This window comes from Centrocercus urophasianus, unplaced genomic scaffold (assembly GCF_019232065.1).
Source record: "Centrocercus urophasianus isolate 14NV4802_14NV808 unplaced genomic scaffold, USGS_Curo_1.0 seq_34, whole genome shotgun sequence".
Taxonomy (NCBI): domain Eukaryota; kingdom Metazoa; phylum Chordata; class Aves; order Galliformes; family Phasianidae; genus Centrocercus; species Centrocercus urophasianus.
The window spans coordinates 8,766,609-8,790,108 of record NW_024884911.1 but is presented as its reverse complement, the minus strand read 5'-3'; the positions used below and the strand labels follow the sequence as shown (position 1 = coordinate 8,790,108).

The window sequence follows — 23,500 nt, the reverse complement described above, 5'->3', positions numbered from 1 at the left end:
TGGATAACTGTTACTGACTTGCATGACAATGTATGTGGTGGTGAGCATGAAGAGTTCTTTTTGATCCTGTCTGAAAGCTGTTTGAAAAAAAGTGCATCTTTTGTTTCCTCAGACTGTTACAGAATTTATTTGCAACCCTTAAAATAAGTATATTGAGCAAACAGGAGTTGAATGCACCCTTAGTTAGTTAGTTAGTTAGTGATGATATTAAACTGAAAGGTGCTGTTTACTCCCTAGAAGTATGGGAGGCCTTCTTGGGTTCTAGGTATGTTGGAGCATTGGCAATCAGCACTGGCACGATATTCAACAAAGATAAATGCTGGGTGAAGTAATGCCAGTCGCAGACTGGGAAATGGGTGGCTAGAGAGCAGCTCTGCAAAAGAGATCTGGGGTTGCTGATTGTCAGTGGGCACAACATGAGTCAGTGGTGTACACTGGGAGCCAAAAGAGCAAACTGCATTTTAAGATTAAATGCAGCAGAGACAGCTGGTGAAAATGGATGATTCTCCCACTGTATTTTAATATTGGCGCAGCTTCACCTTGAACATGGAGTTCAGTTCTGGGCTCCACAAAGTAGAAAAAAGACTGTTAAGATAATTGAATGCATCCAGAGAAGGGCAGCAAAGCTGATAAAAGGGCTGGAAGTTGTGTGCTGTGAGGACAGACAGAGAACACTCAGGTTGTCTAGTCTGGAGAAAAGAAGGCTACTAAGAACTAAGAAGTTACTTCCATTGCTCTTTAAAACATCCTGAGGAGTGGAAGCGGAGAGTGAGGTGACAATCTGTTCTTCCTGGTAACCATAGCAGTGGCACAAAACTGTGCCGTTAGAGGTTTAGACTGGATGCTTGAATAAATCTCTTTACTGTGAGAGTGATCAGGCACTGTAACGGGCTTCTTAGTGAAGTCATTAATGTTCCATGTCTGTTGGTGTTGAAGAGGCACTTGGATAGTACCCTTAATAATACAATCAACTTTTTGTTATTGTGGAAATGCAAAAAAAATTAAAAATAAAAAATTCCAATAACCATACTCAGACTGTTACTTCCCAGGCTCTTTATTATGGGCTACCAGGCATATATGTTAATATCTATTTTACATTTTTGTATTTGTAAATTAATTGTTTTGAAGTCATGCCCTCCTTTGCTTTGATAACTTATGCTTTTGTTACCTTAGTGTACTCCTCTGTTATATACCTGTAACAATTTTCTTGTTGTACAATGTTTATTTTTGAATAACACTTTGTGTTTTACTTCTGAAGCTTTTAATTAGCATCTGACCATATTATCTTCTCAGAATTAATATGCTGTGAGAGGAGTTCAACTTTAAGTATGCTGAAGTATAGGATTTAGTTTGTGGGTATGCAGATAGCTGTAAAATGCCATCATAATTCTCCAATTTTATTCTTCAGATAATTCATACGATGACACTTTTCTCTACTTTCATCCACTTTGAGGTTAGCTTTTACTAAGGCAGGAAGGAGTTCAATTTTATAAACTCAGCTTACTTTTTTTTTCTGTTTTGTGGACCTATCACAATTTATGAAACTCTCTGAAAATTACCCGGGTGTGGATGATGTTATTGAAAGCATAGTAGACTGGTGATTCCCTTTGTGGTGACTTCGGAATTCGTGTTGTGTCTGGAATCAGGTCAGCCCCATAAAACAGTTTCCTCACTGCTAGGCTTCCCCAAAACTTGACAAGATTTATTGTGTTAGTGACTCTTACTGTTTTTCTTTTCTCGCTTGGTGACAGGATGAGGGGAAATGATTTTAAACTGGCAGAGGGTAGATTTGAGTGAGATGCTGGTTAGAAATTCTTTACCGTGAGGGTTGTGAGACACTGGAACAGGTTGCCCAGAGATGTTGTAGGTGCCCGCACCCTGGAAGCATTCAAGGCCAGGCTGGATGGGGCTATGAGCAACTTGGTCTAGTGGAAGGTATCCCTGCCAACCCCTCTGCTGTAGGAATTAGATGATGTTAAAGGTCCATTCCAACCCAAACCATTCTATGAATCTGTGTATTTCTTTTTACTTAGTCAGAGACTGAACTTAGAATTTCAAAGGTCAGCAACAGCAAAGTCTGCTCATCTACCACCATTACTGACAGCGGCAAATGCTTGTTGATTAAAATTGCTTTTACAGTAATTTCCAAGCACACTTAGCCACAAAAATGAATTGTACAGAACAAAAGCAGTACACAGAGAAAATCCTAGCACTACATTTATCCAACTTTTCTGTAAAAGTCAATATATTATGTAAAATACTTAGTGTCTTAAAATACATTGCAATTGAGGTATTCAGTTTCCTTCATGAAGTATATGCCAAGTTTCACATGAGTTGCAGAATGCAGGAACTTAAAACCTAATGCATGGAGTACAATTTCTGATCCGTGCTTTCCAAATTCTCCCCAAGATGTGAGAAGAGGCTTAATCCTGTATGAAATTAAACTTGAGAACTCCTTGTTCTACGTGGAAGAAAAAAAAAAAATCAGATGTCCCTATTTTTGTCTGCATAGATGCTAATCTTGAAATTAATTTGTATGTTACCTTCTGTAAGAAAAGATGAAAACTCTGGAGTAATAGTTACAATTTTTTTCTTTACTGCAAGTCATACTGAAGTAAAGTTTGTTTCATTCTTCCCTTCAGATGATGGAAAGACTATGCATGTGTGAAACAGTGTAAAGCACACACCTTGTAAATTGGATGTGTAAAATGAGAGTAAAGTGAGAGCATCTGAAGCAGTTTTGATTGTTCAAATATGTAAATTATTGCTACAAAACAACAAGTGAGAGTTAACTGTAATAGGTGGTGGTTCATGCACAGGTGCATTCAGGATTTGCAGTGCTCTGGGCCGTCTTCTCTGTGTTGCAGACTGAGGGCCGTAAGTGCTGCTGTTTGCTGTAACTTCTGTGCAGTAGTGTGGGGCTATTACAGGAGAAGTTTAATTCACAGGTCCAGTAGCAACAGTAGTAAGTCTAGGAAAAAAAAAGTATTGCATGTGAAGTTCTTACAGTGCATGATCACTGTAACTAGAACTTAATTATGTATGTTCATGCTTTGTGATCTAAAAAAAGCTGGTGTTTTTTTGATTTCCATTTAAGATTGTTTCATCTGTCTTGATGTGTGAGCTGGATGGGTGCACAATAATGTTGACCAAAACTGGCTGAATGGCAGGGCCCAGAGTGTTGTGGTCAGTGGTGCAAAGTCTAGTTGGAGACAAGTGACTAGTTGAGTACTCTAGGAATCAATCCAACTGTGTTTGACATCTTCATTAATGATTTGGATGTCTGGGCAAAATGTACCTTCAATGAGTTTGCAGGTGTAAAAAAAAAAAAAAAAAAACAACTGTGCAGTGGCAGATAAACCACAGGGTTGTGCTGCCATCCAGAGACTTCAACAAGTTGGAAAAGTGGACTAACAAACATCTCATGACAAGACAAGATGCATTTGACCCCTTAGAGTGCGAGAGCTGCTTTTGTTTAAAGATCAGGAAGCATTTTTTGTGTGTGGATAATAGAGCACTGGTACAAGCTGCCCAAAGAGTTCTTTCTCTCCTTTTTGTCTGCTTCTTTTTTTGCAGTGGGGAAAAAGGAGGAGTTTTTGTTTTTGGTTACAGCGCAAGCTTTTTGGACCACAGGCTTCAATGTTTATTTTCTGTCAGATAAGATTCCTTAATATTTGTGTCTATGAAAAAGTGCATCATAGGTAAGGTCAAATTGTAGTTGGTTTGGTGGCAAGGGCAAGGATCCAAGCTCTTTTTTTCTTTTTTTTTTCTGTTGCGGACTTTTCTCTACTGTGCATATTCCCAGTATGAGATTGTACTGTTTTCTTGGAAGGTGTTTCATTGTGATCCTCGGGAAACTTAAGATTATTGGCTGTTCACGTTCAAAATAAGTTTGTTGTGCAGGTCACCAAAAGCTGAAAGCTTAAGTTATTGTATTTGTGTTTATGTATGTTTTGCCAGTGGACGAGGTAAGCACGAAGGTCTCAGACACCAAGTTAAAGAAGTGTGTTTACTTAAGTTTAAAACAATGAGTTAATAAATGAAATTATGCAGCAAGAATAAAACAGAACAAGGCAGTGCAACTAACTGTTACTACGTGAGGATAGTGATTAAGAAATACACGTTTCCAATTGCACTAATACTTTACCATTATTCAGATCCCCAGCTGCTGGGGAGCCCTGGTTACAGCCAGGATTTAGAGCCTTTTCCAGCAACTGGGAGGTTCTGTGCAGTGCACCCACTCGTAGGTGAGGTCTCCAGATTTGCTGCAAGGGAGTCCAGCTTTTAAATTGTTGAATAACCAAGTTTACTTGACAATTAGGTGGAAACATCTGGTTTCATTCTCCCTTTGGATTTCACCTAAAGCCTGGCCAGGGCTCAAGGAGGAGTCAAGTATGTTTGTGTACTCATAGGCCTTGAAACAATGCTTCTAAACAAGGAAAGGTTAGTATGTTCTAGTAGTGCTTTAGCTAAGCTACATCTCTTGCTAATGAGATGTTTTGTTCAAGATACATATTTCACTAATGATTGCACATATTTTACTAATGTTCAGATACTGATGATACATAACGCTGGGTTGTGGGATTCATCTGAGGTCAACTTTGATTCCAGGACTAGTGTTCAGCTGTTAGTACTTCAACGTAATTGTGTTTCCAACTGAGTGATTGTTTTGAAGCTTTTTAAAATCGAATCTAATGTGGATTATCCTCAGTTCCTATAGGCGACTGGTTTTATTGCTATTGTGGAATGTATGTGTACCTTAGACATCAGAACTGTGGCTTCATTGCCTTCAGAGGCAATAGAGTCATTTTAATTGGAAAAAAAAAGGATCTCCATTAAAGCTGACAGTAGAGTGAATTGAAAGTAAGTTTGGAAATATGATGGTGTGACTGAGTTGCTAGCTTTGGCACTGACTAATTAGTCAAAATTCTTGTTGTACTTGCATCTAAATATTTATTTTGCTTTAACATATACAACTATGCCTTCTGTTACAAATATGGAAGGATTAGTGTCTATAGTTAGAGGAGGTGTTTGCCCTCTGTTTTGAGCTTGCGAAATACATGCTGATTTGCTTAATGAGATGTAATGTTGTAAGATGGTAAACGCTAGTGCATGTAGACTTTGAATGTGAAATTCAGTGTCTCCTTTTGCTTGCATGACAGTTTTATCTTCGTTATAGGTGGAGAAAACCTGTCAATGCTGTTCCTTTGTTACGCTTTTGAATTAAAACAATTGTTTAATTGCTGCATATAGTCTAAAAAAAAAAAAGAATTTCTGGAAAAAAAATATTTAGCAGCATGCTGAGCATAGCTCATTGAACATAGTGCAGTTGTCCTGTTTGAAGCGCAAAGTTTTGCATTTATAAACCACTTTGGAATTCCAAATTGGTCACATCATGACTAGATATTTAGTTTAGTAGTAGATTTTGCTTACAGTCAAGACACAGAGATTTCTGTTCTTTTGGCAGTAGTATGAAAGCCAGACTGCAATGGCTGCTACGCTGTGCACATTGGAGTTTTCCCTGCAATAACAAGCTTATGCACTGGAAACCTTGTTCAGCAGGGATGGCTTTTGTTGATGGTAGTGTGTAGGGTTGCATGAGATCTAGGGCTTGTTGAATGTGTATACTGATGAAGCATTTCTGTTCCAGCTCAGTCTCTGAAGATCTTGGTTGCAGACGTGGAGAGTTCAGCAGGAAGCACTATGGATCCGTGGAGCTTGTAAGTTTGTTTGCCCATCCTTTAATTTAAACAGCTTTTAATGTGGAATTCAAATCCTTTTCATTTCCAGGTAAAAAATTGCATCTATTTTGGAAAATGCTTATTCTAAGCTGGACTAGAAAAATTAAAGGGTAGTAAAAAGAGACTTCAGAACAGATGTGTGAGGTGTGTGCTATGTAATCTTTTTACAACCTTACTTGGGAAGCTTTCATTTTAATGGGGCACAAAATATTATGTAAATATCCTGTTTACACCACTCAAACCTTCCCCCACCCTTCCCCCCCCTCAAAAAAAATTCAGAAACATTGAAATTGATCTATGGTTCCTCCTGTAAGTTGAAAACTGCAAAATATTATGTTTCTATTTGATAAGGCATGTGCAATTATTCGAGTTAAAAACTGTGTGCTTGCCTATGTGTTAACGTAAGCATGCATGCGTCTGATTTTATGTGTACTTGCCTCTGTGTACTGGGAAGGAAAGAACTAAAAGAACTAGGTTAGGATCTGCTAGATGAGTGTATAGCTCTCCCATTCGTGTGTCCTTAGAGTTATATTTGGATCATTGCAAATCTGTAGTCAGATGGGTAGCAGCTGTGCTGATTCCCCTGTGAGTTTTGATAGGACGCCTGGAAGAAAAAGAAACCCAGTAAGATTCGGTTGCTGATCATATGGATATTTTTGGAACTAGAAACTCTATCTTAAACTCTCTCATAGCTTATATCTAGTGATGCTGATGGAGCTATTCAGAGAGCTGGACGATTCCGTGTGGAAAATGGCTCCGCTGATGAGGTAAGTGGTTAAACATATGTAAAGCTGAAAAAATAATTCAGTTTCAGTTTCTCAACTGGAAGAAGTAGTTATAGTCAATTACTAGGAGAGTGATCTTGAAGGATGTTAAATAATAAGAAAATGTAAGAATCCAAGAGGAGGGAAATGGTGTTTGTTACCCCCCAAGATTAGCTTAAGTATTTGTTGAGGAGTACACAATCTCAACAATTTAATTTTTAAGGAAAGAGATGATATTTCCTTTTTTTTGTAATACTTTGCTCAGCTTATGAAATTAGAAGAAAAATATTCATTTTATCCTCTGCAGTCCCTAATTCACCATGTTACACCAGTGTCCCCTTTGTGCTTGTTTTGTTGTTTTTTTTTTTTTTGTAACTTTTTCCTTGGTGTGATGAAGGTATAGCATCTTTTTCTTTTTTCTCCTAGATGTGTTTAGGCAGTTATGTTTATTTTTAAATATGAGACGAAGAAGCTGAGTGGAGTCTGAAAGAGTCATTCACCTTAAGTTCTCCAGCAACACTTAGATTTCTCCTTAAATAATTGGGGGGGAAGGAGGGGGGAAGGCTATCTTCCTTTGAAAATCATTTTTGGCTGTAAATAGCACCATAATATTTGAAGAAAGAAAACTTCATAGTCTTGAAGAGTATGTAAGGTCTTGGTAAACTTATGATGAACTGATATGAATCATAAGTTATTAGTTTGCATCAGCATTGGGTGCAGCATTAAATTAGGTATTCTGCATTGAATCCCTCTTGGGTCGTGTTCTATAGATTGGATTTTCAGTTCAGTTTCATGCAGTTCAAAAGCTCTTTATCTTTTATTATAGATAGATTCTCTGAGTGACTGGTGAATACCACACGATAAATAGACATGGCCTATTCCTTATGAATGCTCGTAGTGGAAAAGGAGTGAGGCATGCTGAATTTCTACAGCATTATCTGCTCCAGTTAGGAGTCCTTGAGAAATATTTTGGGAAGAAAGGAGAAAATGAAACTTGTGAGGAGAGAAATCTGTTTATTTATTCATTTACTCTTAAATTTTAAAAACATAGGTCTTCAAATTAAATATTTAAAGATCTGCTTTTCAGTGGGATGCTAAGGTATTACCTGTAATAGTGATATGAAGCGAGAAGACTGCAGTTATTTAAAAAACAGAAGAAAAATGCTTTAATTTCAACTATACAACAACTCACTTCAGAATAATTCTTGGCTTTTGGAAAAAAAGAAAAAAGGTGTACAACTAGAATTCTTCCAGTGAATTGACCATGCTTGGTAGCTTCTTCAACTGTTACGTTCTCAATTTTTTTAGTGCAGCATTTGACTGAACTGTCTCCCAATTCTTTTTCAGAATACAGGCTACACTCCAGGTACATGGCACAGGACAGATGTGCATTTGGAAAATCCAGAGTATTATACAAGATGGTATTTCAAATATTTTTTAGGAAAAGGTATTAGTGTTTTTGTGAATTGCCTGAATTTTTGTTCTGTGCAAAAAAAAAAAAAAAGGTATCTTTGAATTCCTGTTATTTATGTATTGAAAAAGGATGGTATTAACTTAATATTAATGTGTTTTCTGTCCTGTATTGAAAGCAAGTTCTTATTTCATGTATTTTTAACTTGAAGACAGAGGATGTGGTTCTGTAAGCAGAAGAAATCCTGCTAATGAACAGGAAGATTTTTAAGTCCTTCTAGGCCTTAAAATCTATACCTCTCTTGTCTTTTAATGCGTATCTTGTATAAATAAATATTTACATAAATAAGCGTTTATTTTCTATGTTTTGTGTATTTTATGAGTATGTGTGTTTTCTTGACAGTGGGTAATACTACTTTTCTTCCAATAGTTCATCAAAATTATATAGGTACAGACTCAGAGAAGAACCCTTTCTTTCTGTCTGTTGTACTTTCTGACCAAAATAATCAGCGTGTTCCTCAATACCATTCAATTCTTTGGAGAAAAACGGTAAGAAATAAATACTTAATTGTTGCTTTGCCTTTTTTGTTCATTTGTATTCTTGTTTGTTTTAGATGCATTGATCATAGACTTTTCTGCTTTCTTCAGAATTTCAGTATTTAGTATGTAGTTTTTATTTTGTAGGAGAATGTAAAATTCTACCCTAGTAGATAGCACTAAGCTAGTTTAGTGGGTAACTTACACTAAATTTTCTGACAGAGATTTATGACAGTAGTTATTTTGTAATTTTTCTTACGTGGAGTTCTGCATTATTTTTAGAAATGTTGCCTAAATTGTTTTTGATTTATGTTTTGTGATGAATTTATATAGTGACTTCATAGTACAGATATACTGATATTTTTATATGATAATAAGAACATAGCTAAATGTGATACTGGTTTCATTGATATCTTGAGGATTTTTTTCCCATGGACCTCTTCGTAATGACCTATATCTAAACAATTGATTTAATACCTTTCAGTACAGCGTTGCATTGTAACTTTCCTTTTGAAGTTCCTCCATGCCAGCGTAGTCAGAACTGAGAAAAAAAAATTTTGCATCATCCATGCCTTTTCACATTCAGCTTATTTCAGTAGGAAATATAACTAAGTAAAGCTAGTATGATCTTGATCTTTGCATTTTACCTAATTGTTTTTTTATCAGTATTCCTATTTTAATATATAGAAAAATCGGTATAACCTGTAATGCCTCCTTGCTTTGTTTGTTTGTTTGTTTTTTTGTTTGTTTGTTTTTTGTTTTTCCACTTTATAGGGTACTCAGAAAATATGTCTCCCTTACAGTCCCACAAAAACATTATCAGTGAAATCTATATTAAGGTATGTATTAACAAGTAAATTATCTGATATTCGTCTTTTACTGTAAATCAGAACTTGTTTCATTATTTTCATGATAGATTTTAAAAAGCAGGAATGATAGGCTTGCAAATCTTCGTCACCGAGGACAGCAAAACGTACTTTTAATACCTGCCCTATAGTAGACAAAGTGACAACTTACAATAGATTGATTCTCAACACTTCAGTGGTTGAGAAGAACGACCTACTTAAATTAGACAGGCCAGGAGCAGGAGTAAAGAGCAGCAGATTTTGACTAGAGAGCAGATTATGTGGCACTGACAAGAGGAAGCAAACAAGGGAGAAACCAAGAATTTTATCTGCAAGTGATTGTTTCCTTGCAAATCCACACTTTGTGTGCTTTATACACCCTGTCAGTGAGACTAAAAGATTCTTTTCCCCCAGCCAGTCAGTATGAGCACACTTATACTGTTCTGCCACTTTTCTGACAGAAGAGAATATAAAGAGAGCAGCCCAATACCATTTCTGTTTCTTTTAACTATATTATCAACTGAAACATCAGAACCCCTTTCTGCAAAGTGTTTATTCAGATTTCACCTGCAGTTTTTATAATCTAGTTATGTGGCATATTTTCTCAAGGTCCTCTCTGAAAACTTCAAATTCAGCCTTCGACTTATGCAAGGATTGTACTTCCTCTAGAAACTCGTAACAATTGTATTCATTTTGCTGAGCAGGTAGTATATGTCAGATGAATGGGCAGTCATTGGATCTCCAAAACCTTTGATACATAACAGGGTGAAGGCAAATGTCTCTTGCTCAGAGGCTGGTTCACTGGATATGACTGCTAATGCTGATGTAAGAGAAACATTATGGGAGTAGAGCATATACTGTGAAGTCAGAAGCACCAGATCTGGTTTTTCCACAACTTTCCAAGTTTTATGAGAAGCCCCAGTCCACTGATTTTGCCAGAGAGGCTAGGCAGAACATTGGGGCTCACTTATTGAAATTTTTTTATCTCTTGACCTGTGGCTTTGGTTTGATGTCAAGATGATGAGTTGAGAACACTTCAGACATCCGCTACCTTCCTCATTAAGATGAACTGAATCCCCTCACAGCTTCTGTAGGTCTGGAGTGAACACTGTCCCTAGTTGTCAGCACTGTGTTCTGTACCTGTGTAAACACCTGATTTTCCATGTCTGTCCACCAGTTGCTGAAACATCACTTCCTAACATCACTTAGTAACACAGCCTGTCCCATCCTCTCACCAAGATGCACAGTCTTATTCAGACATCCCAGATGCAAGAAATTTTGGCTTCTGTTAGGTACGCTATTACTCATTTATTGGAACACCTTCACATGGGTGTTCCATCCTCCAGATTTTGAAGGAAAATGGAAGCTTGTTTTAGACCCCTGTTCCTTGTTTTCCCCAGCGTGTTTGCTGCTTGGGATCAGTTGGATGAATGTTGCCTCCTTTTGCCCACTGAGGCATGAAATAAATCTGAGTACTCCATTGCCCCTAAGAAGGTTCCTTGAGCCTTCCCTCAGAGCTGATTAATATTCCTTTGGCACCTTACCCTGTTTCCACCAAGTGTGAATCTTGGTAGGAACTGTTCCAAAGAGTTATCAATGTATTAATAAGCCCATTTGTTGTGAATGAATGGGGACATTGTAATCACTTTGAAAAGGAAATGGAGCACATCTCATCTACATTGTGATCCAGCTTAAATAAAAATGGAAAGGTGCACCAAACTTGACATACATGTTAGTTTGCTGCATTCTAGACAGATTGTGTTCTGTACTGACAGATTGTGTTCTGTACTGAAATAAATGGACAAAGCCATAATAAATGCAGGAGCGTATTGAATATTTCTGTTTATTGAGGCAGTTGATCATGCTTCTCATTTAAATACCCTTTCTTCTGTTTTTCTGTTCTGTTTTTGTATCTCTGTTACTTCAATTTTATGCTAAACTGACAGTTTTTTATTTTAATTGCTGCTTATCCACATGCCTGGAAATGTTCAGTGCCTGGTTGAACGGGAATTTGAGCAACATTTGCTAGTGGATGGTGTTTCTGCTGGTGGCAGAGGGGTTGGAAGTAGATGATCTCCAAGGCTCCTGCCAACCCAATCCATTCTGTGATTTTTGTATTGTTTTAGAAGAGACAGAAGAAAAGCTTACAAACCAGAGTAGGTTATTGTATGGGAACTGCTGAGTCACGGCCTGAACCTCTGATTGATCACCTGAGGCGAGCCATGAGTCAGCCAGAGGAGCACAGGTGAAGGCAATTCAATTCACCTGTGGTGCCGGAAGGGGTGGAGCCAGGCTGCACCCCTCCTAGACCTATTGAAGAGCTGGCTACCAGAGGGGAAGGATCTCTTCTGGAGATCACCTCTCTTGGTGTTTTGTGGTGAGCTCTGCCGAAGGGTAAGCTCTTCCATTTATTCTCTTTTTGTGATCGTTGTCTACTTTGCCTAATTCTCTTGATTATATTGTGATTATAACATCTTGATATCTATTGATTATACACAATTATATTGTGATTATAATATCTTGATATCTATTGATTATACAGTTATTGAGTAATATAGAATGCTTTTAGTAGGTACATATAAAGCAGAAGTGAAGGATAATGGATTTCGAATATGTGTTAAATGCTGTAAACATAATCCTCACTTCCATCCAAGGCCTTAGTAATTTCTGTTCTTAAAATCCGAAAGAAGTTTAGGAAATCTTAGAGATTAGCATTTTGAAAAAGAAATAACAGTTCCGCAAAATATTCCATATTAGGCAGACTCGTTGGACAATTCCTTTCAATAGGAGGCATAACTGCAATTAATAATACTTTAATGTTGAAAATGTGTTCTTTCCTTTCTATTAAACAGCATTTCATTTGCATTTCAGCGCAATGAGTCTTGAGAAATTTGAGAAAGGGCCAAGGGAAATTTTTCATCCTGATATACAGAAGGTAGGTTGTGACTTCCCATGTTTCTTTGCTTTTCTTTATTATTTTCTGGAAAATAAAACATTGTGAATATTTTTTTCTGCTTTGTTACAGTAGCAGGATAAATGAGAGAAGGGGTTTTGGTGTTTTACAACTAAAATTTTTTTATCAGTTGAACTGGCCATTTCAAAACAAAACAAATATGCAATAATGTAATGATTTGTGTTGTCTTTAATATGAGAGTGCTAAACATAGTGTTTTGTTTACAGGATTTATTGGTTCTTGAAGAGCAAGAGGTAAATGTAAGCTTACACTCTTAGTTCATAGATCTATTCAATGAATCGAGCATTGTATTTGAAATATTTGTCCTAACATATTTGTGACAAATTTCAAGTTGATGCTTATTGCAGTAAAAAATGTAGTATTAGTTTTCAATATGAAATTGAAAATCACTTTAAGCACCATTATGAAAAGTATGTTATGTAATTCATAGTCTATAGTCAAAGGTAAATTATTAGATGTCTGCTATTTGTACATGTAATGGAACTGATATGAGGTGAGTACTCACATGTGCAAGATATACACAAAGCTACATATTTTTAAAAAACCTTAGATTTGTGAACATTTATTTTAGGCCTTTAGATTGATTGATTTAGCTAATCATCTTTGGTTTAATTTTTTAGGGATCTGTGAATTTTAAATTTGGAGTCCTTTATGCTAAGGATGGGCAGCTTACAGATGATGAAATGTTCAGCAATGGTGAGTCTTTCCCCTTTTCCTTAATTATTCTATTCATACAATTGAAAACCATAGGATAGTGCCCAGATGACAGATAATGATAATTTTAACAGTAATTTTGTTAGGTTTTCATGCTAGTGTTTGGTGGGAAAAATGTAGCATAGACTCTTCTGTTTCTACAAAAGGTTGCCATAAGAACCCTACTATTACAGCTTGGATTATGCTGAAATTTTCTCCTTAGAAATAGACTATACAAAGTAAGGTTTGAAAAAAGAAGCAATTGAAGGAGGCGACTCATGTTACCTGAGGAAGGTCCTGTTGTTTCTACTTCTCATTCTTATACTTTCACATCATTATTACATTCTTGCATGTGCTTAAATAGTGTTATGGCATTAGCTGAAGAGATGATTCTGTAGTGTTGCATGATTATCCTTTTCCTATAATTCTGCAAGACTGAGAGGCTGTTTCTGTCAGGGTAGAAGGCTTGGATGACACTAGGAGAAACTAACTCTGGTCCTTATGTCCTGCATACAGGACTTGTTCCTGTATTTTGATTAATCTTTGATAGGTGTTGTGCACGTGCTTTTCTACTGTAACTGTTCCCCTTTCCATGTGTAGAAACTGGAAGTGAAAGCTTTCAAAGATTTTTGCATCTCTTGGGTGACACGATTACTTTGAAAGGCTGGACAGGCTACAGAGGGGGACTGGACACAAAAAGTAAGAGGCAAAGAAGCAGAGGCTGCAATTTAAATTGTTTTTGCTTATTGCATGGATATAATATGTGTACTTTAGAAATAATATGATTTCAAAACAGGCTTCTTATATGCTTACTAAATGTTCTGCTTCACCAGAAAACAGTAAATCAGGTTAGCTTAAGTCACTGGGGAAAGAGAAGTATTTATATGACTTGTATTTTAAAGTGAAGGGAATGAAGGAATAACCTGACATACTTTATAACGATAGGGCATTATGGCTGTGTTAAGACCTATATGTGATTTCAGGAGGCTTGGTAAAGGATGTCATAGGTTTTAGCTGTTTAAATACACAGATTAGACTGCAAACTCAAATTTAGACATCTGTGCAAAAGTATAAATCTAAAATGGGTCAGAAAAAGGGATGACTAAAGAAAATTTGAAAGAATGACCTGAAATATTTTTGAATCTTTTGGAAACTTAAAGGACATATTTCTGCTAAGAACGTTGTCTTTCTTTGCAGATGATACCACAGGAACCTTTTCCATCTATACAGTTTACCAAGGGCATGAAATTATGTTCCATGTTTCAACAATGCTACCATATTCTAGAGAGAACAAACAGCAGGTACATATTTCTCTCATCCTCCCTTTTTTTTCCTCATTTCCCCCCCACGTCCTTTCCCAGTAATCAAAGACTCCAAAACTTCTTAAAATAAGATAGGGATATTTTTGCCTGTTCATAGTTTAGAAATGAAGAGTTTTGCAAAGAATATCAATACTGATTAATTAAAAAATAATGAAGTATTCTGACAGTCAGATGATTTGTAGAGCTTCACTGCTGCAGTTGCCATTGCTTTCAAAGGTTTTATGAAGGCTGAAAATTAGACATGCATGGTATGCATGAAAGTGTTGTGATAATTCATACAGCTCATACTCAGGTAATAATTAATGTAGTTTGAAAGAAAGTCTGCTTGTTAGTGCGCTAATGGTGAGCTTTGTGCATTTGCTGTGAGGCAATGCCATTGTTCTCTTCATAGGAAGACCAGGTAGGCTCTTGGGTACGTTTCAGATATGCTGTCTTGCATTCATCACTTGACCCTTTCTGAAGTGTCAATCTTCTCATACTTCTGCCTTGAGTAACAAGATCACAGAATAAACCAGAGGACTTCAGTTATTATAAAAGAGTAATGCAGAATTGGGGTTTTTCTCCTTTTATTTCAAGCAATGAATTTTCTTTTATGGAATCCTAGTTGTTCCATTTCCTGTTTGTGAATATTAATGTTTGTAAATTCTGACAGCTCTGCTCATTTAAAGAAAAAAAAAAAGAAAGCAGTACATGACATTGCTAAGCTTATTTGCTTATGATTGGAGATAGTATTAATTATTTAAAGATATTTGTGATACTCTTTATTAATGCTTGACGTTTTGTAAGCCGCATCCAGATTAAGAGTATTGTTTCAGAGTTCTGTCACAGAATTTTTAAGGCACTGATCTCCTTTAAGTCATTCTCTTCCCCTCCTTTTCCCCTCTGTCTTTCTCTTTCCCCTTTTTTTTTCTTTCAGGTAGAAAGGAAGCGGCATATTGGAAATGACATTGTCACTATCGTATTTCAGGAAGGAGAAGAGACTGCTCCAGCATTCAAGCCATCCATGATTCGCTCTCATTTTACACGTATCTTTTTCTTTATATTTTCTACTTTTTTATTGTCTTTATTTATTTTTAATATTGCTTCTAATTTTACCCTAACTTCCTCCTATTTGCTGTTTACAGGGTGCGTTCTTTACTTTCAACTACTTGACTAGTAGCTGTAAGTCTCCCGCATAATTTTTTTTGTGTCAGACTGCTTAAAAGACTACTTCTATGTCAGATTACTTTTTATTAAAAGCATATATTTTCATCATTCCACAAACTCAATTTCATGAAACTTTGTAGATTTTCATAAAGTATAAATTCACAATAATATTTCTGTTATTGATGTTAAGTAAGATTGCATCTATTACTGAATATTATCTTACCATGTTCAGATGATGTTTATTTTGGGTATTTATGTATTTTGGTTCACTGTATCTGAAGACTTTCAGACCTTAAACCACCTGTCTTCCAGATTTGTTGCAGCATGTATTTTTCAAACTTCTGTTTGAAAACATTGTGAAGACAATGTAGGTCCAAAAAGCTGCTGTCAATTGCATCAGACTGTCGTGGGGATCATACCAGGTGATCTATATATCCCATTCTGGCATCTCTTAGACCAGATTGAATGGAACATGTAATTAAAGAAGAAAAAGTTTATACATGTGCTCTGTTGAAAAGTCTTTAAAAGTGATCACTGCTTCAACTTCTAAACCTAGTTGTCAGATTGACTGCTCACTGTTGTTGGAATTTTCTTGCTAATCTTTCTTTTTAGATTGATAATAATCTAATTTGCTCTACAGGGAAGAAGCATCTAGAGCAAAAGAAATTCCACACTTAAAACGAAAACAAACAAAATCCTTTAGTTAGCAGAGCAACCCAAATATTACCAAATAGTAAAAGTTTACCAAGTCGGTATAACTCTTTATCCGCGTCAGCGTTCATAAACAGAGATGTAATTCTTCCTTTATTGATGTTAAGAAGACATATTATGTAATTAATTAACCCTGCTCTTTTTAATTTCTAACAAACATTTCAAGGTTCAATAGCCTCCTGGTCATGGGGCACATGATGCCAGAACCTCTTATGCCAGACTAGCATTCCTGTTTTCCATTTTCTCTTGTTCCTTAGTGATTTGGGTACCAGGCTGGGTACCAGGCTTACTGCATGCTCAAGTAGTAAACTTGTCTTCACTTATGACTGTTTTCATGAGAGAGATATTCTTGGTTGTTGACGTGGAGCCTCTTGGAGCCTCTCCCCACAGAGGATCAATTCATCATGGCTTTACTTCGTATGAATTTGTTTGTTTTTAGAGTGATTACTGGGTGGGGAAGACTTGTGAGGATGCTTATAGATGTTCTTGTGTCATTATATAGCTTGGAAATGTTTTTGAGGAAGCATGAAGACTTGCATGATTGCCATACACACATAACTGGAAAGTAGGTTAGGGTAGAACCTGCAACAGAAAGATCTGCTTGCCTGCCTCTTTGTTGTTGAGGAAAACAGCTTAAAGATGGTGCCAAATAAATGGGTTGATGAATGGAAAACATTGAGCAGAATATTAAAGATATGAGGTACTAGCCTCATAATACCAGAAAACTGGTCCTTGAGAACTTTATGAAAGTCTGGCTTCTGAGGGATTTCTATTTACCTGAGGTACATGACCCTCCCATTGAGAGGCTTTACTGAAAAATGTACCTACTGTCTGCTATTTCAGGGAGTTGTTTTTCTGTTATTTGAATTAACTGCTTTCATAATGCGTCAGAGGGGCAGATGTGCCTTATGTCTATATGAACTTGATTAGGTCATTTGGGAAGATCTTTACCCTTTTGTAGTGGCAGCTGAAGACTAGGCAATACACTGTTAAACATCTTAAATGCATATTTGAGTATTCTCGGTTTATATCTTCCTCTCTGTTTTCTTAGAACCCTTCTAGCAGAACTATTTTGTGGGATTCTTTTTTTCTCAGTGGGAGTTTCAGCACGAGTGACTGTGGGAATCAGTGTGGTGATGGTGTTTTTTATCATCTAAATGAATTTTTAATCTGAAGTCTATCAAACTCACAAACACAAAACAATGTAGCACACTTTTGGCTTCATGAAGCAGCAAGAAGTTTGTGTTAGTAGTAGTAGCTCTATTTTTTTAAAATGGTTCAAATGCAATAATTTTGTATGAAACTCCCTTTATAAAAATAGAACGTACGTAGTCTAGAATATTTTGTCTTTACATTGAATTATACTTGACTGTTATTAAATCTGCTATCTGCTGCAGGGAAAAAAGTGATTAAAATATATCTGAACTTCATTAGTAATGGATTAATTTCCTTAACTGGATGACAGATATTTTTGCCTTAGTGAGATATAATAAGGAGAATGATAGTTACAGGTAGGTGCTGATTGTAACTAATAACATTATTCTGAATTTCTGATGGATTAGACGTAATGGGAAAACATTTTGTGTTGAACACCTGCCTGCAAGTCAGGAAGGCAAATGAACTTCTAGAATCGAAGTATGGACATGGATGCAGGTATCTGTAAGTTGGCTCTAAGTTATTCCTTTCTAATCATTAGAATAATGACATCCAGGAAGCTAAGGTGTGCACAGCAAAACAAAGTGATGGAAGATTTGTCTTCAAGATTCTGACTGCAGAGATCAGTAACATTAATTAACTGTGGTGATATGATGGTTGTGGATTGTCTCTTTACAGGTCTGAGTTTGGTTGTAGATAGGCAAACCAGATCACTTTTAGGAATCTTGAGTCGACTTAAGAGAAGTACAGTTGTATATCACTGTATGGGAACTGCTGAGTCGCGGCCTGAACCTCTGATTGATCACCTGAGGCGAGCCATGAGTCAGCCAGAGAAGCACAGGTGAAGGCAATTCAATTCACCTGTGGTGCCGGAAGGGGTGGAGCCAGGCTGCACCCCTCCTAGACCTATTGAAGAGCTGGCTACCAGAGGGGAAGGATCTCTTCTGGAGATCACCTCTCTTGGTGTTTTGTGGTGAGCTCAGCCGAAGGGTAAGCTCTTCCACTTATTCTCTTTTTGTGATCGTTATCTACTTTGCCTAATTCTCTTGATTATATTGTGATTATAACATCTTGATATCTATTAATTATACAATTATATTGTGATTATAATATCTTGATATCTATTGATTATACAATCACATTCTTAAAACATGGTGAAATTTTGTTGGTAAATAATGTATTCTTCACCAGTGTATTTTGCAGTTAGCTGTAAGACATGAAGGCTGTCCAAGGCTGAGTCTGTCAGGTCTCAACAGAATCTGAACAGCAATCTTTTCTGCAGCCTTGTGTGTAGGCTTTAATAAACAAAATGACTTTTGCCGTGTAGTTGATCCTAACTATTGTCTAGAGATTAATGCAGTAAAATACAGTAAAAATGTTGAGGGCGTACTTTTATAGAATCATAGAAAGGTTTAGGTTAGAAGGGATCTCAAGGATCATCAAGCTCCAACCCCTCTGCCACAGGCAGGGCTGCCAACCTCCATATGTAATACTAGACCAGGCTGTTCAGGGGCCCCATCCAACCTGGCTTTGAACACCTCCAGGGACAGGGCATCCACAACTCTGCACCAGTACCTCAGCACTTTGTTGGTGAAGAACTTCCCCCTGACATCCAACCTAAATCTTCCCTCTTTCAACTTAAAACCATTTCCCTTTGTCCTGCCTTTATCTACTCGTGTAAAAAGTTGGCTCCCCTCCTGTTTGTAGGCTCCCTTTAGGTACTGGAAGGGTGCAGTGAGGTCACCATGCAGCCTTCTCTTCTCCAGGCTGAACAATCCCATCTCCCTACACCTGTCTTCATGAAGGAATGTTTATTTTAATCTTTTCCTTTCAACACATAATCTGGGCCACTTGTACCAACCACAACCTGTGATTTCAGAAACTGCTCCTCAGATCTGATCACATGATTCCAACATACAGTAATTCCTGGATTGATTTGGAAGTTTTTTATATGTATGGATATGTACAGCTCAAAGGATTTTTTTGCTAGAAATAGCTTTCTTATTTTATACAGATAATAAATTTAAATATTAATGCTATAAATATCTGTAGAACTCTGTATCACTGTATTTGTCTGGCATACTGCTAAAACTAGCTCAAGAAAAAATCAAGCAGCATGATATTTCATTTTTTGTTTTTCTACTTCATAGATTTTTTTTTTTTTTCACTTGTTCTGCTCAAGCTAAAGAACGTTTCATACCATGTATCAGGATAAATGACTAATTTTTACCTAGACTGAATAAGATAGATATAGGGGACTTCTGAATTTGTTCCTTGAACGGTTTGTTTCTAGTACCTGGAGAATATTGTATGCACAGTTTTGTTACCTGCCATTCATGAGATACTGGATCCTTTGCTGATCAGTAGTAATCAGCAGGTGCAGCTTTCATGGGAGCAGTTCTCAGTCTTGCTTCCTCAACAAAAGTGAATTTGCTGTTCCCAATATAAATTCAGTTGTATTTGCTCTGTTACTCAGAAAGATTCTCATGCATGTGGTGAATGCACAGGTGAGAGAGAAAGCTTTACCTGTAATGAGAACATCTTGCAGGGGAACAGCTGTTCTTTTTGGAAAGGACTAGATTTTACTAGCACCGTTAACTGCATTAATCTGTAAGTAGAATTACAAAGTTCTGTCATAATTTTAGTGTCTCATTATTTATGTAAATAATTCATGGTTTTGGTTCAAGTGAATAATTCCAATTGAGTGCCCATTTATGAGGTTTTTTTCATTCAGCTCATGGAAATTTTTCTCCCAGACATTCCCAGATAACCATTTGTGGTTCTTTTTTTTTATCTGTAAAAATGACAGACTTTGAAAGTGGCTTCCAATATAGATAAATACTTGCTCTTTCAACAGGCTAAAAATATTTTCAGAAGAAAGCGTTCCTCTCTTTGGGCCTCCACTTCCATCCCCACCTGTGTTTACAAATCACCAGGAATTCAGGGATTTTGTTTTGGTTAAATGTAAGTCAGTTTTCCTTTTGCTAGAAATACTTTTTTAATAATTACTTGTCCAGTGCTTGTTACAGGAAGTAGTCCTTAATGCATTCCAGGAACCTGATGGAGGACTTTTGCCACTGTGTTATATTCCCCAAAAATACCCAGATAATTGAGGTTACCCTTGAAGACTAGGTTTTGTTGGCCAGAGACTTCTTTAAAAAGCTTAAATAAGGTTTTGTTGGTCTTGTCATTGTGACCGGTAGATCAATAACAGATACCTAGCATAATAATCATGATTTTGCTCTCTTACCTGACAGGAACTTAACTGTTAACTTATCTCACATATTACTCAAAAATATTTAAATTGGTTTCATACTTACATTGATTCTGTCTTTTTTATATTGTATTTTTTATATTGGTTAGGTAGTTATTGGGGTGCTTTGTTGAATTCTGCCACTACTCCTTCTTCCCTCTTAAGCTTGAAGGATTGTTATTTACTAAAAACATGTAAAAAGGAGGCAAAACTAAGTAACTGCTAGAAAACTGGGTGTACTGGTACAGAAGCAAACTGCAGTTGGTAGAAGGTAGCAAAGCAATTAAAGTAATATACCTTCTTTTCTACAATTTTTAGTAATAAATGGGGAAAAAGCCACCTTGGAAACACCAACGTTTTCTCAGAAACGTCAGCGCACTCTAGACATGCTGATCCGCTCTTTATACCAGGACCTGATGCCTGATCTACACAAGGTAAATGCTAGTCAGTAGTGATCTCTGTGCTTTGCGTATGTTCTTATTTTAGTACGTGAAAAGCTCTGCTGCATTGAAAGACTGAAATTCTGATGAGAAAACTGAATTACATATACTAGGCTAAATACTAATTGTCACATAATTTGTTTTACAGTTATATGAAAGTAGACAGACAATCCTTTCAGGATTGGACTTTTCATGCACTTAATAACAGATCTGAGGAGAAGCATAGCAATCTTTGTATAAGCTTACCTGCAACAGGAGTATAGAATAGTTAGGAACTGAGTATTCAAAACAGGTATTTGGATTTGTCTTGTTATCATAAAAGCAGCTCTTATCGCATTATGTGCAACTTTGGATTACTGTGATTAAGCATGAGATATCTTCATTTTAGATGATGAAGACTCAGTCTTAATGCGATTCTTAACTAAGAAGAAGTTGAATACTTCCAAAATTGGAAAGGTGTTTTTTCTCACTGTTTATTTCTCTTAGCTAAATAGGTCTGCTTAAGCTTTCTTGTTCATGTATTCATGTCTGCAACCTTGCTTGAATTGTACCGTGTGAGTGATAAATGATGACAAGCAGAAAAATAGAGCAGTCAAGGATTGGAATAATAGCAACTTCTGTTCTCAGAGAAACCTTCCAATTAATTGATCCAGTTAGTTGATGATAAGAAAATATATTAAAAAGAAAGGCAGAAAATGTAAATGATACCACAGCAAATAAAATAAAGTTAAAATATTATGAAAACTTTGACTCAACTGGAGGAAAAAAAAAAAAAAAAAAAAAAAAAAAAAAGGAAAGCTGCTTTTTTCTTTTTTTAGAACATGCTGAACAGGAGGTCCTTCAGTGATGTGTTACCAGAGTCTCCAAAATCAACACGGAAGAAGGAGGAAGCTCGGCAAGCAGAATTTGTCCGACTTGGTCAGGTAGGATGAATTTCAGAAGTATGCATTTATGTTTACAAGACTGTGTCTTAATGTTATAGAAACACTGGATTTTTGTATGCTGTAAATATAAACAAGGAAGATATATAAGATACCTTAAATAGACTTATTATCTGTCGCAATGAAAATATATTCATACAGTATTTCTCTAGAGTTTTCAGACCTTTTAGAATCAGCATGCTTCTAGTTATTTGTGACTGAAGAATTTGTGTTGCTGTGACTGTGCCTTAAGCACCAGCCCCCAGGTAGTGCATATGTACAGTTGGAGTGGCTTGTTATGTAGTTTTGCAAGTGTAACACCAGCTTGTTAACAGATAGAAGGATCTGCTAACCAGCTCTAACTGCTTGAATTGTGTAAATGGCCAGCTGACATCATTGGAATAGGGGCTTCTGTCTATTACTAAGTTGGACAGTTCATGTAATTTTCCATTTTTTTAAAAGCTGTGTATCTTTTGTCTGGGAAGACAGTCCATAGTGGTTAGTGTGCATTTTGACATAGATAATTACGTTTTCTTTCCGAATTACTGAAAACATAACAGAAAATCCAAACTAAGTAAGCTACTTTCTTGTCCTAAATTATCTGTTTTATATAGTCTTTAACTCACATACTAGTGATAAAAACTTCATTAATTAAAGTATTTATTTTGTTTTATTTTATTTTAGGCACTCAAACTGAAAACTGGTGTGAAAGGGGATACACCAGCTACCTTGGCAAATACAAGCTTTTGTAAAAAGGAGGTGAGTGAACCTGTCTGTTTAAGGAGAGTTACTAGAAAATGAAATGCTAGTGAATATGGCGTATGTATATGCCATATGATGTACATGGCATTGTATATCAGTTCTGTATACTATTTATTTACTTACATAATTAGGTGCTATAGCAACGAAGTATATGCAATAGTATTGCATAATACTAAAGTGATTCTGCAGACAGTAGCAATTAAAGAATGAGCCTGGATGTAGAAGCATTTCTCAAGTTAAAGCAAATTGGGATATCTTTATGTCATGAGGTTATTTGATGAAAAAGACACGTGTTTTCCGTAGACAATCATCTTAAATTATTTTTACTTCTTTATCAAGTTTAAAACAAAATTCAGTTGTGTTTTTATTTTCTGTAACTACGAGATTCTTTTTCCAGGGATTGGAAAATGTAATCTACGCTTTTCTGCATGCATCTTATACAAAGAAGCTTCAAAGGTGCTTGTAGAGTTTCAGACTTCAGTTTACTGTTTAATGTTGGGGATGGAGGGAGCCAGATTTCAGGAGACAGATATGAAGAACACATGACAGAAGCAGAGTTTGGAGGAAAGACAGCTGTAACAGTACCATTTCTAAATACAATCTGAACTACAAAATATAAGCAAATTGTATGTGCATGGTAGTGCATACATTTTAAGTCTGTGGTATTTAAAAAATAAGAAAATAATATTAAGCATTTCCAGTGTTGCAGTGAATATCCACTGAATTGCACTAAAACTTTGGTTTTAGTTATAGTGTTTCAAGAACATGCCTTATTATTGTATTAGTCTCCAAATCCAATTGATAGCGGGAGTATTTTCTCTGCAAGA

The 23,500-nt window shown here is 36.3% G+C and overlaps 1 protein-coding gene across 5 annotated transcripts in view; it reads left to right on the top strand.

Moving 5' to 3' along the window:
* The window catches only part of GARNL3 (GTPase activating Rap/RanGAP domain like 3), a 46,884-nt gene that overhangs the window by 4,872 nt on the left and 18,512 nt on the right, over positions 1-23,500 (top strand). For 3 of the 5 annotated variants that reach the window (XM_042830686.1, XM_042830689.1, XM_042830687.1), the window contains exons 2-17: positions 5,651-5,720; positions 6,434-6,508; positions 7,853-7,952; positions 8,346-8,464; positions 9,227-9,291; positions 12,169-12,232; positions 12,478-12,510; positions 12,892-12,967; positions 13,565-13,663; positions 14,162-14,265; positions 15,203-15,311; positions 17,609-17,654; positions 20,156-20,262; positions 20,870-20,985; positions 21,810-21,914; positions 22,596-22,670. In XM_042830686.1, the coding sequence (XP_042686620.1) occupies positions 5,651-5,720; positions 6,434-6,508; positions 7,853-7,952; positions 8,346-8,464; positions 9,227-9,291; positions 12,169-12,232; positions 12,478-12,510; positions 12,892-12,967; positions 13,565-13,663; positions 14,162-14,265; positions 15,203-15,311; positions 17,609-17,654; positions 20,156-20,262; positions 20,870-20,985; positions 21,810-21,914; positions 22,596-22,670 (1,363 nt within the window). The remainder of the gene's footprint in view (positions 1-5,650; positions 5,721-6,433; positions 6,509-7,852; positions 7,953-8,345; positions 8,465-9,226; positions 9,292-12,168; positions 12,233-12,477; positions 12,511-12,891; positions 12,968-13,564; positions 13,664-14,161; positions 14,266-15,202; positions 15,312-17,608; positions 17,655-20,155; positions 20,263-20,869; positions 20,986-21,809; positions 21,915-22,595; positions 22,671-23,500) is intronic. The other 2 variants (XM_042830688.1, XM_042830690.1) reach the window with 1 other exon arrangement.